This window comes from Cetorhinus maximus, chromosome 5 (genome assembly GCF_964194155.1).
Source record: "Cetorhinus maximus chromosome 5, sCetMax3.hap1.1, whole genome shotgun sequence".
In the NCBI taxonomy this organism is placed as follows: Eukaryota; Metazoa; Chordata; class Chondrichthyes; order Lamniformes; family Cetorhinidae; genus Cetorhinus; species Cetorhinus maximus.
The window spans coordinates 101,030,549-101,048,560 of record NC_135883.1 but is presented as its reverse complement, the minus strand read 5'-3'; the positions used below and the strand labels follow the sequence as shown (position 1 = coordinate 101,048,560).

Sequence of the window (18,012 nt, the reverse complement as noted above, 5' to 3'; positions counted from 1 at the left end):
TTGTAGATCTGTGCAAGCTATTCGACTTAACAGTGGACATTCTTCATTCTGGATCACATACACATTTTCTATGATTTCTCTTCCTTTCCACTGGAGTTTAGCAGTCAATTTTCCCTTGACCTTCAGCTGAATACCTCTTGGACCATGGAGTCTTATGGTCAATGGCTAGAGTAAGTCTGGTTATAACCACTTTTCTGTGTCTGAAAGAAGTGAAACTCCTGCTCCAGTGTCTAACTTGAAGTTTGTTATGTACATGGACCAGAATATCTGCACTCCAATAGTTCCGATTTGATCCTGTAATTCCTCTCAAAAATTGTACTTCTGGTTCTTTTTCTTCTTCATCTTCTTGAATGCCTTACATTTCTTGAATCTTGACTGTTTCTTCTTTAATTGTTTTGTTGAGAGCTGTTTGCTGTGGCAAACTGATTTAAAATGGCCTTTCTTTTTGCAGAAACGGCACTCCACATTTTTGTCAGGGCATTCTTTGCACCAATGTAGCCTTTTCCCGCCACACTGAGAACACTAAATAATGGTGGCTACCACGCCTTCTTCTCTTTATCTCTGTTTGGGGTTAAGTGCGCTGCAATTTCTATGTGCGATAAATTGGACTGTCTCAACCGTTTTTCACCATAATATTTCTTTCTTGCCTCAAATAAAAATTTTGTTTTGCTTTCTCTCTTCAGCTTGCCTTGTTATCTGTAGAGCTTTTGATATGGTCAAATCTTCCCTCGACTGCAGAAAATCTGACAGTGTCTCTTCTAAGACTCCCACAACAATGCAATCCCAAATTAATTTGTCTTTCAGGGCTCCATATTCACAATTTTCAGCCAATCGATGTAGCTAATTCATAAAGGCATCTTTGCTCTCTGCTAGTTTTTGGGTGCGACTATTGAATTTTGCTCATTCCATAATGGTGATTTTCTGAAGACTAAAGTATCAAAGGCTTTGATAACTTCTTTGTATGTTGCTGTGTCTTTGTTTATGCCCTATCTAACCATTATGTCGCCTGCACTATTGACTGTGGTGTAGAGTAAGAGACTAATCTGCTCCTTGCTAGTCTTCTCTGCTAGTCTTGATGTTGTTCTGTACCTGGCAAACCTGTGCCACTTTCAGCTTGATCTGGGCCTTCCACATAGTCGAAGCACTCTGGTAAAGGTCAGATTTTTTCCATGTCTTCCTTTTACTGTTGGCTTCTCTGGACTACATTTGAAGGTCTTCCCATGCTATCCTCATCCTGAGGCCATTTCTCCTGCTGCTTCTTCCAGTCACTGGGCTCTTCACTTTTTTCTCCTTTTGTCATGTTTTTCCACTGTCACTATCTGTTATTGTAGTTGTGCATCTGGACTTACAGACAATGCTGCAGGAAAGACTGGTATACTCTACCTTTACTGAATATTATATTAACTATGTCTCAGCACAGGTCTCTACATAGAATTATCTCTCTCCATGCTCTGTTGTCATGTGACCTTATGTTACCGGTGATGTAAAATATATATTTACATATTTAACCTTAACCTTTAAACCACACCTAGGTTGTTTCCGTTCAATCCCAGATAGTCTATCTGGTTTCATTCCTTTTATACTTTGTAGCGATTTGATACAACTGTATGGCTTGCTAGGCCATTTCAGAGGACAGTTAAAAATCAGCCACATTACTTGGGTCTGGAATCACATGTAGGCCAGACCAGGTAGGGTATTAGTCAACTAGATGGATTTTTACAAAAACAGTTTCTTGGTGACTATTAAACTAGCTTCTAATTCATTAATTGAATTTAAATTCCACCAGCTACTATGGTAGGATTAGAATCCATGTTCTCTGGATTACTATCTTAGTGATATTACCACTACACCACTGCTTCCTGCTCTTCCAATAGCTACTTCCCAGATACCTTTCCCCCCAATCATAATGGGACATGCCATTACATTTCTTACTGATTGTATTGATACAGTCAAGACCTGCTATTGCTTTCGCAACTACTTGTCCTATTGGCCACGCTTAATGCTCCTTATTCATCACACACATTATCCTAAGCTGCCTCAGACTTCTACAAAACTCTTCAACAGGACACAGTTTAACTCACTTCCACTATTGCAGAAGTGCACACACAATAAAAGGGTGAATGCCAGAACTGGGGGAGATTCTGCCTTTATACACAACCTAATGCCAATAGAGGAATCCATCATCAACATTATTGTCAGAGAAAGGACATGCAAGATTGCACATGGCCGGATATTGGTTATAAAGAGTGTATACTTGGGCATCGTCCCTTCCTTTTCTCATTATATGCAGCTCTCACACACTCAACATGGCAATCTGATAGTGCAAAGAACTGTTAATCATCTGCTACTGCTTACCCTTGTTACAATGTGTTAACCCTGTTGAATATTTTTCTAGGTTTATCAGATATCTTGAGCCATTCAGAAGCATAGACAGAGAGAAAACAATCTAGAAGATGTACCATTACTTCCTCTTACCCTTTTCAAGCACAGAAATCAGCACTCCAAAGTTAGTGAGTTGGGGGTATCCGCACTGGGTGATTCACTGAGAATAAGTGAGCAGGAGCAAATTCAAGTGGTAAGATGCTCCTGAAAACATCTCACCGGAATACAAGCTTACGCTCTAACTCTATTGAAGAAGATAAAGATGCAACTTTTAGGGCCTTAATGTTTAAAAAGATTCTTTCTGTGCACCATCAATTGCTTAATGCATTGGACTGTCTTTGAGAAAACCCCTACTGCATGTTGCAAAGTGTAGAGGAATCTACCAGCCTGTGTGGTGTTTTGGTGTATGCCACCAACACTGGAACATGTGATCACCTTAATACATACTGCAGCAGGGAGCTTCCTGTAGGAGTCTGTAGCACTAATAATAGCATCACACAGAAATGCTTATACTGGGACCATACACTTAACCAGCTCCTGTGCCTTGGATAGGATAGGAGACCAAATGAATCGGGTTTTCTTTTGGATCACTGATCTACATTCTGCTCTTCCCCAGATCAATGAAGTGTGCTCTAATAGCAGGAGCAGTCATGCAATGGGAAAGAACTGTGTTGTCATCTCTCAAGATAAAAGGATGTTTGGATTCTCAATCAGTGCCCATCCTGGTGACAGAAAGCCATGTTGCCCCAGATGCTGTAATATTGCTACCTGCAGCCACTGCCGAGATCCAAGACTTCCCAGATCATGAGCATTTCAAGGCTTTTTATTTTGACTGAACTACATAGCCTTCCAGCTCTAACACTGCACCATTTGGAGTGCACATAGACTTAAGATAGGCACTAGGGCCTGACAACAGAGTGATAAAAACCGTTGGACATTTGCATAATGTGGTAAAATTATAGTTTTCTTTGAAATCTTTGGGGTAAAGTTTGTTAGTGGCAACTTTGGGTGCAAAATTGGCAATGAGGCTAGAATGTGCGCCCAAAGCAAGGAATCCAGATGCCAGCCTGAAATTGTGACTTGAGGCTCATCTAATCCGGGCAAGCTGCTGATGCCTGTCACATCTCCACAGGCTGTCCGTCTAGTACATGAATGAATTTTGGTCCACTGGTCTCATTGACAACTACCACAGGTTAATGCTAGAAGCAGGGAAACAGAAGAACTGTGCATGGGGTACCAGTTGTAACCATCAGTGACAGTAGGAGTGCTATGGGGCTGAATTTTTTCTTCGGCATGCGGGGCCCGCCCACGCACACTGATGCGTAAAATGACGTGCAGCGACGTCGGGCATGCGTCCCGACGTCACTGTGCGTCATTCCGATCTTCAGTTCAGTGGGTGTGCACCGGAGTCGGCTGCGCTCCCGCCAAACTGTCAAAGGCCTGTTAAGGCCATTAATAATCCAATTAAACAAATGACAGGGCTGCCCGTCCAATCTTAAGGTTTGTGGGCAGGCGAAGAGCCCAGGCGGCCTTCGCATTTTTTCGTGGAATCTCATCCACGGGCGGGATGAAGTTTCATGAAGCATTTATTAATGAAATAAAATTTTTTATCAAAATTCATAGACATGTCCCAGCTCATCTGACACTGTCACATGAGGGGACATGTCGAATAATTTTTAAAATTTTTTTTTCAATTTTTCATAATCAAATTAATCTCCCTGAGAGGCAACTCCGTGCCTCAGGGAGATTTCTGTGCTCTTTCACGCGCATGCACAGGTAGCGCTGGGCGTTTCCGGATGCACGTCACGCTGGGCAGGCCTTAATTGGCCTGCCCACATAAAATGGTGGCACACAGCCGATCGCGGGCGGCAATCAGCTCCGCGCCTGCTCCCGACCGGGCCGCCTGACGGGCAGAAAATTCTCCCCATGGCGCTGGAAGGAACAACCCTTTTCCTCCTGGTTTGACATAAATATTTTAAAAGTTACTAAAATTCAACTTTTCATTGGCAGCCAGTTTCTAGGCCACTGTCAATTAAGCTGAGCAGTGCAGCCTGGCACCTGCTCTGCCCTAAGATTGCATATTTCCTGAGGAATTCCCAAAAAGCCAATAAACCCCTCATTCATGTTTTAAGGGGATGGTGTCAAATGGGTGTTGACTTTTTGTGAGTCTGTTTTGAACTACTGGGGAAGGCCTATCTCACCTGCCTCAAGGCTGTACCGGGGGAATTACAGCCAAGGAGACGAGGATATTAAAGGTGGAGCTGAGGATCAATTGATCAACAGCTGGAGATATTATGGTGAATAAGGAACCAAAGGCTAAATAGTTTTAGGGTATAACTGAAAGTGACTTGGGAGGGGGGGCAAAGGAAGTTAAAATGAGATATGTGGGACGTGAAAATTACAACAAAGTGATCAGAGATGGTCTTGTGATGATTGAGCCTAGATGAATGGTGAGACCACATGAAAGATGTGGTGATGGGTATGGAGATGTAAGATATGGAGGAAAAGGTTTAGGAAGGACACAGGATTGGTGAATTAAGAGAAGCAGGTGATTAGGAAGGCAAATGGAATATTGTTGTTTATTGCAAGGGGAATTGAATATGAAAGTAGGGTTATTTTGCTACAGTTGTATAGGGTAATTGTGGGATCACATCTAGATGTGTGCACAGTTTTGCTCTCATTTAAGAAAGGAGATAATTGCATTAGAAGCAGTTCAGAGAAGGTTCACTCAACTGATATAAAAACAGAAAATGCTGGAAAAACTCAGCAGGTCTGACAGGATCTGTGGAGAGAGAAACAGAGTTAATGTTTCGAGTCCGCACAACTCGTCTTCAGAGCGGACTTGAAACGTTAACTCTGTTTCTCTCTCCACAGATGCTGTCAGACCTGCTGAGCTTTTCCAGAATTTTCTGTTTTGATTTCCTAATTCCAGCATCTGCAGTATTTTGCTTTTATTTCACTCAACTGACTCCTGGAATGAGGGGTTATCCTCTGAGGAAAGATTGGACAGATTGGGCCTGTATCCATTGGAGTTTAGAAGAATGAGAGGCAATCTTATTGAAATATATAAGATCCTGAGGGGACTTGATAGGGTGGATGCTGAAAGGATGTTCCCCTTTGTGGGAAAAGCTAGAACCAAGGGACACAATTTTAAAATAAGGGGTCTCCAATTTAAGATGAAAATGAGGAGAATTTTTTCTCTCAGAGAGTGGTGAGTCTGTGAAACTCTTTTCCCTAGAGAGTGGCGGAGGGAGGGTCATTGAAAAATTTTAAAGCTGAATTACACAGATTCTTGATTGACAAGGGAGTTAAAGGGTATAGGGGTAGGAAGGAAAGTGGAGTTGAGGCCACAATCAGGTCAGCCATGATCTTATTGAATGGCAGTGCAGGCTCAGGAGGCCAAATGGTCTGCTCCTGCTCCTAATTCATCTGTTTGTATGTTCGTAAGAGAAGGCACGGCAAGAGAAACTGACGTGAAACTCACTTATTGTAGAAGCTGGAGGATGAAAGGAGAGTGGATAATCCAGGAAGAAACTTGGGGTGAAGCTTGAAGGGACAATAATTAATGAGAATTTTAAAAGAAAGATGACATGAGTGAAGCAGGGCAAGGTGCTTGAAGGAGTGGATGCCAGAAGAGTAGAGGGAGACCAACCTTTAACGAAGTGAAAAAAAACCACATGGCCACTTGGTGGTTTGGGTAGGGTAGGGAACATATCATCTACCTTTAAGAAGGACAAATCTCTGAAAATCTCTGGGACTGGAACTAGCAAAAGAAATGTATGAATTTTTTAAACTTAATTTTGTACAAGTTTTGTGGGTTTTGTTTGCATGACTTGAACTTCATGGGCTGAATTTTACTGGTCACCTGCAGGCAGGAAAACAGTTGGGTGGACCCATAAATTAGGAAGCCATGCCATTGACAGTGTACCCACCTCCAGTACACCCACCCCAACATGATTTTACAAGCGCCGAAGGAGGTCAGCTGGGTCACCTGCCATAGCCCAATTGAGGCCCTTAAATGGGTAATTAATACCCAATTAAGGGGCTCATCCTACACTGCCTCAATATAACGGGTGGTGGGAGAGGCCTGCACCCAACTTGTAGCCTGTCAGGTTTAACCCTGCGGGCAGCTGGTCAGTGAAATAAGGATGCCTCCTTCCTGGGCCCCCTGTGTCAATTGGAGGCCGCTTTCCACAGGTTTGCCTCCCCACATCCACCTTCCTCCCTGCCTGTCCAATATGTCCCTGACAGCCTGGCCCCAGCGATATCTTGGACTCAAGGCATTGTCCAGGTCCATCACTAAACACCACCTCCTTCGCCTACCTGCAGCATCAGCAATGGCCATCACTCCTGCTTGGTGCTCCAATTGGCCAGCAGCTCAATGGGACATGATGTCCTCCTGGAGATGGATGGAAATCCCACCTCATATTAATTCAAGGATTGTTGCCTAAAAAATTAAAGTGGTGCGAGCTGCCTAAGCGGAGGCGAGCTCACCCATGAAATTTACACTGGGGTACGGGTTATACCTCAGTGTAAAATCCAGCCCCATATTATTGTGCTAAATTATGACAAATTTAAATAAAACAGTTGCTTACAAAGTGAGTCAATGTTAACATGTTTGTTTCATCGATCATCCCATTAGTTAAGCGAAGTATGATATTCTGTATATCTTCTTGATCAATGTAGTTATTTCCATTTAAATCTATGAGCACAAGCAAGGAAGATTATTACAATATAGTCTGCTAAACAAAAAGAAACAGAAAATATGTGCCGGTTAGGTTTTACAAGAAATACATGTGCAACAGGCATATAGGAATTTGACTCAGTGACAATACCCATAAAATAATTGAAATTAGCAAATCAAAAACACAAGTAAATATTTTACAATCCCAATCCTGTAATTAATGCTGGAACAGACTCATCTGTAATTAAGAAATCTTAACTGGTAAATCTTGCTGATGTTTTGATACCTCCTGGCAATAGCATTGCCACACTATACATATCATTAACTATCAAACTAATTTACAAAAAGAAGAAATACAAAGTACAGTAGTAACACTTCATATTAGCCTGACTCCCGCTGCTATACAATCTACACCTTCATAGAAAAATGTATTTTCTTCTTTTTGTTTCCAAATTATCATGCTACAGGAAGCTTCATAAAATTATTTTATAATGAAAATATTTGATGTTAAACGTGCTTCACCTTAATGTCAGAATGTTATGGGTTCAATTCTCACTCCTGTGACTTGAACTCAAAATCTAGGTACTATTCCAATGCAGTAATGAGGGAGCATTGAACTGTTGGAAGTGCCATCTTTGGGATGAGTGGTGAAACCGAAACTACTTAGGAACATAGGAACAGGAGTATGCCATTCAGCCCTTTGAGCCTGTTCCGTCATTCAATGAGATGATGGCTAATCTGTGAGCTAACTTCATGTACTGCCTGGCTACTCTGATGGATGTAAGAAATTCAATGGAACCAACTGAAGAAAAATAGGAGGAAAAATAGAAATGTACTTCAACCAACAATCCTTAAATAGTCATGTTTCTTATGTTAAACAAACTAGTGTACTTTGTATTGCTTTTTTCATAAATTAGTTTGATAGTTAATGATATGTATAGTGTGACCACTGTATAAAACATCATTGACTTTATTGAGCTTTGGGACATCCTGAAAGGCGCTACATTAATATAAGTTTTTTCAAAAATTCTGCTGGCTGTCAATTATGATTAATATAACATATTCCTGGACATAATGAGCTAATTTGCATAATGTTTTCTTATAGGGCAGCATTTTCCCGTCGGCGAGCGGGGGGGCGGGGCCCACTCGCCGACGTGTAAAATGACGCGCGGTGAAGTCGGGCATGCGTCCCGATGTTACCGCACATCATTTAGATTGTCAGTACGGCAGATGTGCAGCCAACTCGTCTGTGCGCCCGCCGAACTCTCAAAGGCCTATTAAGGTCAGTTAAAAACTAAGTAAAACAATTAAATGGGCTGCCAGTCCAACCTTAAGGTTGGCGGGCAGGCAAAGAACCCAGGTGGCCTTCGCATATTTCATGGAACCTCATCCATGGGCAGGATGAGATTTCATGAAGTGTTTAAAAAAATCAGTAAAACTTTGTCCAAAATTCATTAACATGTCCCAGCTCATGTGACATTGTCACATGGAAGGACATGTTTCAAAAGTTTAAAAATTCTTTATTTAAAAGTTTAACACTGAAACAAATCTCCCTGAGGCACGGGATCTTTGGTGCGCGAACGAACACAGGGAACCACTCAGGGAATTCCTCCCTGCCTGCACTTGGAGCACACAGCGCTTCCGGGCGAGTGTCACGATGGGTGGGCCTTAATTGGCCCGCCCACGTAAATGGCGGCACGGACCTGATCGGGGGCGTCAATCAGGTTTGCGCCCGCCCCTGCACAACCCCCCGCCCCATAAAATCAATATAACAATAGAGATTCAACTTTATATAAGGCAGGATTATGGACATTTTAAGGACTGATTTTAAGCCTCACTGGCTTGAGAAAAGATTGTGAAATTGAGTCCACAGGCCAATGCTCAGTATGCTGTATTTTGTGGCAAAGAAATTTGTGAGTCAATTTTGAAGCTGTGCTGCTAAGGGACATAAACCTCATTAGAAGCTCTAAAATTATGTAATGGATCCCTCAGGATTGATCTATTTGTAGTTATGCCATTTAAGTCAGTGGACAGGGAATTAGTCAGCGAGTATTGCTGCTTGATTACCATACAATCTTGGCTTTGCTTCACTCTTAAGTTGAGGATGGGCATTGGGAGCCCCAGTGCATAGCAGATGAAAGTTTTACAAAGTTTTACGAAGCTATTTGACAGGGCTCTTTAAGTGCAGTAGTGGGCGGATAAAATGACATTTTACCCGCCGGTGCGATGGCGGATTTTCACACTGTATCGTCCCAAACATGCCACATTATTTATTCATTCACGGGAAACACGCTGTTTTCATGGTGGGTAGGCTCTCATTTGACCACCTGCCATCACCTTGCCGCTTCATCACACCAGGCGCCATAGTTAAAGTCCAGCCATGTGCACACATCTCAGTACTTCCAGCCCACGACTGCTGCAGGGAAGATGTCCATGAAAGGCAAAAAGACTGCAGCCCTCAGGTTCAGCGACATGTCACTAGAATGCCTTTTGGATGATGTGGAGCCCCACTGGGATTCCTCTACTCCTGGCCTGGCCGCAGGATGGGCACCGGCGTGACCAACCAGGCTTGGGAAGCAATGGCAACTGTGGTCAGCGCCAACGCCCTTCAGAAGAGGACAGACAACCGGTGCCGCAAGAAGATGAATGATCTCTGTCCATCAGGTTAAGTCACTCTTCTCATCACTCTCAACTCACACACTCACAAACCCATCACACATCCACATGGCCCTCACTCACTGCCGGTTCAAGGGACATCATGGACAGAATTTTACGTACCGCGGGCGAGCACGTGCCTGACCCGATCAGGTGGGAAATCAAGCGAGATGACATCAGGCAAGCATCCTGACGTCATCGCACTCTCAAGCGATATTTTGCTTGGCGGGTGCGCGCAAAAGTTGGAAGCGTGCCGGCCGACAATTAAGAGGGCAATTAAGCCCATTAACGGCCCACTTGTCTGCAATTTTTTGTGGCCTGTCCAACCTTATGGTTGGCGGATGGGTGAATCAGCCAGGCGGCCTTTGCATTTTTTGATGAAACCTCATCCAAAGTCGGGATGAAATCTCTGTTAGGAAATAGAATAAAAAGAAATATCTGGGGATAGCATTTTTATGAGATATGCTTTCAGGTGCTTGATTGTAATGCATGGACATTTTTTTTGCAGCTTTATTTTATTATTTGCAGGTCTGCAGCTCCCCGAGTCAGATTTCTGCCTTCAGAGAGCTATCGTGCAGCTCTCAACCTGTGCTCGCTGTGACGTTGTCACCCGCCCTCTTCCTGCCCCCACCCCAGTAGCGCTGAGCTTTTCAGGCCAACCATTCACTCTCTCACACTCACCATCATTGTCCTGTCCATGGGACAGCCCACACATGCCAGGCATACTTATCATCTGGCTTGGCAGGTGTCCTGCTTACACTTTCTCCATCTCTATCCATGTAGGGCAAGCTGGCACACAACAACAGGGAGAGGTCGCAGACTGGTGGAGGAATGCCTGAAATCAAGGTCCTCATGGAGTTTGAAAACAGAGCCATCCAGCTGGCTGGCCACGATCCGGACTGGTCCCGTGCTGATGATGAGGTTGGCGCTGGTCTACCAAATGAGGGTCCAGCAGTGCAACATCCATCAGGCAACCATGCCGTGAGTGATGCGTCCTGTTTCAGAGGCCACTGCCATGCACTAATTATCTCTCCTTGCTTCCGCAGGCACATTTGGGAAACAGCCGACGGAGTCCATGACTCACGGCCTCCAATCAAGCTCCGAAGAAACCTCTGAAGAGGAATTTGGAGGCACCCGCCTGAAGTCCCGTCACAGCGCTCACCCACACCCTCCACCAGCGCAGAGACACACACCTTGATGGGACCTAGCTTTAGAGTAGCCTCGGGATCACAATCTGGTGAGCACTTCGCATTGTCTGATCCACAGCATGCGGCGAGCAGGGACTTCTCAGGTCTCTGGCACTCGGAGAACTGCTGGAGGCCAGAAATTTGCTGTGTCTGAGTCAAATGACGAGCCTCTGGACTCGGTCATGTCACAGTTGCTGAGTTACAAAGGCAAGCTCGCAATCATCAGGAAGGGATGTCCTCTGCAGTCCTCAGATCGCAAGGCACGATGGAGGAGCCTGTCTGCCTTCACTCTGAAGTGATAGCGCTAGCATGCCAATGCACCAAAGTCAGCACCAGTAGGATGGCAGCCATCATGGAGACCTTTGTCCAGGATGTCGCTCCTGCACTGCTGTGCGGGCTCAACTCCATCGTCAATGCAATAGTTGGCCTTCCACAGTGTGTACGCGAGAGGGGTGCCAGGCAGCTTGATCTTATTTCAGCTACCCCCGTTCCTCAAAGCATCAGCCTGGCACTCCCAGGCTCCCATAGGGACGAGGGGCCATCCACCCAGATGACTCCGGGAGTGTCCAGCCCATCCGAATCCCTGCTTTCTGTGACCTCAGCAGCTCCAGCTCCACAGGTTGAGGAAGGTGCCACGGCCACACAGCAGGACCCCGAAAGCAGGCTGGGGCCTTCCAAGTCTCGGCCTTCCAGAGGACACCCACCAAGGTCATCACAGACAGGGCGTTGCAGTCAGCAGGCTGCCTCCACCTCCGCTATGGATGTCCGGGGAGCACCAAGATGCAGCGGCAGCGTTAGGAAAGTTAAGATGAATTAGTTACACTGCCTGGACATGGGTGTTAATGACTTGTGCATACTGTTCAATCTTGTCAATAAACTCCCAAGAATGTCTCCCTGCCTATGGCTCTTTGTTCTGATGAGCAGTGTTCTTCTCACTCAGACATGAAACATTTCTGCACAAGATAAAGGCAGGTGTCTCAGTCCAGGGCCTCTTCCCTGTGCCGCCTTCAGACCAAAGTGATGGTCCGGCCTCACACTCCTTAGGCACATTACTGAAGATCGACAGTTCTTGTCATTGTTGCCAGAATGTAGTGGGCAGGTGCCACAGAGTTCCGTCATTCTCTCTGTGTGTTCTCAGCCCCTTTAAGGTGGGACTGGTCCCCATCTCTTCAGCATTTGTGACCACTGAAGGGCAAAGGATCAGATGCTTCTAAAGTTTCATGGCTGCATCCCAATGATATGACCCTGGTCACAGAGCACAAGCAAGCTGCCCTCGGCCAGATAGGAGTCAGACATTCTCAGAGGCTATGTGAAGATCTGTGGAGTGTCCTCACTCCATGTTTTTATCTTCCTCCTACAATCGAGCGACTATTAGGGTCTCCACTGCATCTCCATGACAGGCACATTCTCACAGAGGGTTTTCGCGCTGCCATAAGCCAGACTGGAGTCAAAAGTTCACAGATGCAATGTGAGGATCTATGGGGTCAACTCTCTGCAGGTCATCATCATCCTCCACAAATCTAGCAGCTATGAGGGCCTCCCGAGTGTGCCTGCCTCGTCTAGCCAGTTGAGGGCCTCATCCCCATCATCGTCACCTTCGAGGACCTCCTCACCCTCATCCCCGTCGGCATCCTCCTCATCAGAAGAGACCTTCAGCTCCTCCATCTTGTCCTCAGCCAACTTGTCTCCTCATTGTAGCACCAGGTTGTAAAGGGCGCAGCAGATGACGATGATGCGTGACACCCTCTGCAGATTGTATTGCAGGGTTCCACCAGACCGGCCCAGACACCGGAACCTCATCTTCAGCATCCCGATGCGTCTGTTCCACCAAGTTGAGAACTGGAGCATAAGCCTTGTTATACTGTCGCTCTGCTGCAGTCTGAGGCCGCCACAACGGTGTCATCCAGCAGGGGCAGTGGTTGGGGGGGGGAGGATGCGATTCCGGTGGGCTGGCCTAAAAATGATATACAGATGTGTTACAATGAGGTTGCCGATGTCCGATGGCAGGAAACATGGCCTGCCATTTGGCAGGCTGAGCGGACAATCGCGAACTGGTTTCACGCTGTTGTGAAACTGATCACGCATATTGTCCACTCATGTCACCAAACACGCCCGACTCCAGCGGACATGGAAAATGCCAGCCCAAGTCACAAACAGACCCATGTGAAAACTAATGGGAAGGACCTACAAAAGGCCCACATATGTTGAAGTGCATGTTTTGGGCTCTTTTTGTTTTTTTTATACATTTACTGGCACTTAGGCTTTCATTTTCAGAAGGCATTCATTACTTGTTTCACAAGAGGCTTGTTAGCAAATTTGGGCATTAGTCAAGAGGGGAATAGTAGAGCCTTGGATAGCAAGTTGGTTGATAAATAGGTACAAAAGAATTACGATAAGTTGATATTGCTTAGACAGATGACAAATTAAAAGTGGCTTATGCTGGGGTCAGTGCTGGGGTCACTTTTGTTTTTGGTATATATAGAACTAGATCTTTTGGATTTGGGTATTGTGGACACAAATGGTTTGGTAAACAGTATGGAAGTCTACAAAATATTTCAGAAGAGTAAAACCAGGTTATTAGAAAAGCAGACAGTTGGAGAAAAAATAAGGATGGGAATATATACTTAATGGAAGGGATGTAGGTGACCAAAGACTTCTTAAGGTTCAAGCATATACTTCCATGAACGTGTAAGTATGTGAATATAAAGCAATACCCAATTCCCTATTTGTCCATCCCTGGAAAAGCTATTCCCCACGGCATATACAATTATATTTTAAGTTGTCAAAAGTCTTCCTTTTAGTTCCCCATTAACCACAATACTGCTGCAGCTGTGGCCCTGGTAAACATTCTTTCTCTTCCAACTCTGATATCCTTGTCCTCAATTAAAATCTTATCTTCTCCTATCCTGGTAACTTTCCCAATTATAGCCCAACCATCACTCCCTTAATTCCAAGGGACAAATCTAGAGCATCTATGGCACGCAAAAGGTTTAACCATTTCTCACTAGATCTGGCCAAACCACATCATGTACCATGAGGTCTGACTATATGCTACCAAGATCACCTACGACTCTAGGATCATTGAGAAGAACAAAAATGGCTCATGGCTTCTTTCTGCTACTCCCAACCACTTCCTTTATTGCCTCTTCTCTGTCCTGTCTCTCCATCCCACTCCAACAAGGACAAGGAACTATATGGACATCTTTGTCACTAAGAATGTGGCCATCAATGCAGCTACCTCTGCTGAACCCACTGGTTGGAGTCGTACCTAGCACAAAGGAGGATGGTTGTGGTTGTTGGAGGTCAATCATCTCAGTTCCAGGACATTACTGCAGGAGTTCCTCAGGGTAGTATTCTCAGCCCAACCATCTTCAGCTGCTTCATCAATGACCTTCCTTCCATCGTAAGGTCAGAAGGGGGATGTTCGCTGACGATTGCACAATGTTCAGCACCATGCATACGAACATATGAAATAGGAACAGAAGTAGGCTATTTGGCCCCTCAAGCCTGCTCTGACATTATATAAGATCATGGTTGATTTGTTTGTGTTTTGAATTCCATATTCCCATCTACCCCTGATAACCTTTGATTCCCTTGCCTAACAAGAATCTATCTGCCTCTGTCTTAAAAATATCCAATGACCCTGACTCCACCGCCTTCAGAAGCAGAGAGTTCCAAAGTCACACAAACCTCAGAAAAAAAAATTCTCCTCATCTCTGTCCTGAAAGGGCACCCCTAATTTTAAAACAGTGCCTCCTAATTCTGGATTCACCCACCAGAGGAAACATCCTTTCCACATCCACATTGTTAATATCGTTCAGGATCTTATATACTTCAATCAAGTCTCCCCTCACTCTTCTAAACTCCAGTGGAAACAAGCCCAGTCTGTCAAACCTTTCCTCATAAGACAACCCACTCATTCCAGTATCAACCTAGTAACCATCTCCAACGCATTTACATCCTTCCTTAAATAAGGAGACCAAAACTGCACACAAATTTTGAGACGTGGTCTCACCAATGTCCTATATAACTGAAGTATAGCATCCTTACTTTTATGTTCAATTCCTCTCATAATAAAGGATAGCATTCCATTAGCCTTCTTAACTACTTGCTGTACCACAATACTAACTTTTTGTGACTCATGCACTAGAACACCTAGATCCATCTGCACCTTGGAATTCTGCAGTAGTTCTCCCTTTAAGTAATACTCTGCCTTTTCATTCTTCCTGCCAAGTGAACAACTTCACATTTTCCTACATTATGCTCCATCTGCCATATTTTTGCCCACTTACTCAACCTATCTATATCTGTCTGCAACCTCCTTATGTCCCCTTCACAACATAATTTTCTACCCATCTTTGTGTCATCTGCAAATTGGTCATTGATATAAATTGTAAAAAGTTGAGGCCCCAGCACAGATCCCTCTGGGACTCCACTCGTCACATCCTGCCAATCAGAAAAAGACCTATTTAAGCACACTCTGTTTTCTGCCAGCCAGCCAATCTTCTATCCATGCTAATATGTTACCCCCTCACCATGAGCTTTTTTTCCCCACAATAACCTTTTATCAAATGCCTTCTGGAAATCCAAGTACATTACGTCTACAGGCTCCCCTTTATCTACAGCGCATGTTACTCCTTCAAAGAACTCCAATAAATTGGTTAAACATGATTTCCCTTTCACAAAGCCATGCTGACTCTTCCTGGTTACCTTGAGTTTCTCTAATTGCCCAGCTATAACCTCCTTCATGATCGATTCTAACACCTTCCCCACAACAGATGTCACACCAACTGGCCTATAGTTTCCTCCCTCCCTTCTTGAATAGAGAGGGGTTATATTTGCTACTTTCCAGTCTGGTGAAACCTTTCCAGAATCTAGCAAATTATGGAAAATTAACACCAATGCACCTATTACCTCATTAGCCACCTCTTATAAGACACTAGGATGACGTCCATCTGGACCCAGAGACTTGTCAGCCCGCAGCTCCATCAGCTTGCTCAGTATTGCTTCCCTAATGATTGTAATTTCACCAAGTTCCCCTCTCCCGTCTACCTCCTGATTTACACCTATTACTGGAATGTTTTATGTATCCTCTATAATGAAGACAGAAGCGAAATACTTGTTCATTTCATCAGCCATTTCCTTATTATCAACAACTAACTCCCCACTGTCACTCTGTAGAGATCCAACACTCACTTTACTTACTCTTTTCCTTTTTAAATTCCTCTTGCTATCCGTTTTTACATTTCTAGCTAGCTTCCTCTCATACTCTAATTTCTTTCTCCTGATTAACCTTTTAGTCATTCTCTGCTATTCTTTATATTCTGACCAATCATCTGACCTGCCACTCAGCTTTGGGCAGTTATATGCTTTTTCCTTAAGTTTGATGCTTTCCTTAACTTCTTTAGTTAACCAGGAATGGTGGGTCCTCCCCTTAGAATTTTTCTTTATAGTAGGAATACACTTTTTCTGAGTATTCTGAAATATCCCTTTAAATGTCCGCCACTGCTTCTCTATTGATCTATCCCCTAGCCTAGTATCTCAGTTCACTTCAACTAGCTCAGCTTTCATACCCACATAGTTGCCCTTATTTAAGTTTAAAATAATAGTCTTAGACCCGCTCTTCTTCCTTTCAAACTGGATGTAAAATTCAATCATATTGTGGTCATTGCTACTTAGGGATGCCTTTACTGAGGCTATTAATTAATCCTGTCACATTACACAATACCAAGTCTAATATAACCTGTTCTCTGCTTGGTTTCAGAACATGCTTCTCTAAAAAACTATCTTGAAAGTATTCTATGAACTCCTCATCCATGCTACGACTGCCAGTCTGATTTTTCCAGTTTATGTGCAGATTAAAATCACCCACGATTATTAGCAACTCCTCAGATACTGAAGCAGTCCATGTCCAAATGCAGCAAGACCTGGACAATATCCAGGCTTGGGCTGACAAGTGGCAAGTAACATTCCTGTCACACAAGTGTCATGCAATGACCATCTCCAACAAGAGAGAATCCAACCATCGCCCCTTGATGTTCAAAACCATTACCATCCCCCACTATCAACATCCTAGGGGTTACCATTGACCAGAAACTGAACTGGACTCGCCATATAGATACTGTGGCTACAAGAGCAGGTCAGAGGCTAGGAATCGTGCGACAAGTAACTCACCTCCTGACTCACCGAAGCCTGTCCACTATCTACAAAGCACAAGTCAGGAGTGTAATGGAATACTGCCCACTTGCCTGGGTGAGTGCAGCTCCAACAACACTGAAGAAGCTGGACATGGTCCAGGACAAAGCAGTCCTCTTGATTGGCACCACATCCAGAAACACTCACTCCCTTCACCAACGACGCACAGTAGCAGCAGTGTGTACCATCTACAAGATGCACTGCAGAAAATCACCAAGGCTCCTTAGACAGCACCTTCCAAACTCATGACCACTATCACCTAGAAGGACAAGGGCAGCAGATAGATGGGAACACCACCATCTGGAAGTTCCCCTCCAAGTCACTCACCATCCTGACTTGGAAATATATCGCCATTCCTTCACTGTCGCTGGGTCAAAATACTGGAACTCTCTTCCTAACAGCACTGTGGGTGTACCTACACCACATGGTCTGCAGTGGTCCAAGAAGGCAGCTCACCACCACCTTCTGAAGGGCAACTAGGGATGGGGAATAAATGCTGGCCCAGCCAGCGAAGCCAACATCCCATGAATGGATTAAAAAGAAAAACTAATAAACCCTACTAATAGTAATAAACCTTACTTAAAAATAAAGGATAAGACTCACCAATTATTCCCTTCTGTTGGCATCAATTAAATACTTAAAATTTTTAACACTTAGGCCTGAATCTTCCAGTTGGCGTGCAGGGGTGGTTGCTGGGCAGGTGAAGAGCCCAGGCGGCCTTCACATTTATCATGAAACCTCAGTCATGGATGGAATGAGATTTCATGAAGGCATTATAAATTGAATAAAAATTTTTATTAAAATTCATTGACATGTCCCAGCTCAGGTCTGAATAATTTTTTTTCTTTATTTCAATTCTTCAAAGTAATCTCCCTGAGGCAGCTCTGTGCCTCAGGAAAGAGCACAGGC

The 18,012-nt window shown here is 44.3% G+C and overlaps 1 protein-coding gene across 1 annotated transcript in view; it reads right to left on the bottom strand.

Moving 5' to 3' along the window:
- LOC144680831 (uncharacterized) overlaps window positions 1-18,012 on the bottom strand; it is a 108,580-nt gene that overhangs the window by 44,807 nt on the left and 45,761 nt on the right. The window contains exon 5 of the mRNA XM_078542262.1: window positions 6,978-7,084. Coding sequence (XP_078398388.1) covers window positions 6,978-7,084 — 107 coding nt within the window. The remainder of the gene's footprint in view (window positions 1-6,977; window positions 7,085-18,012) is intronic.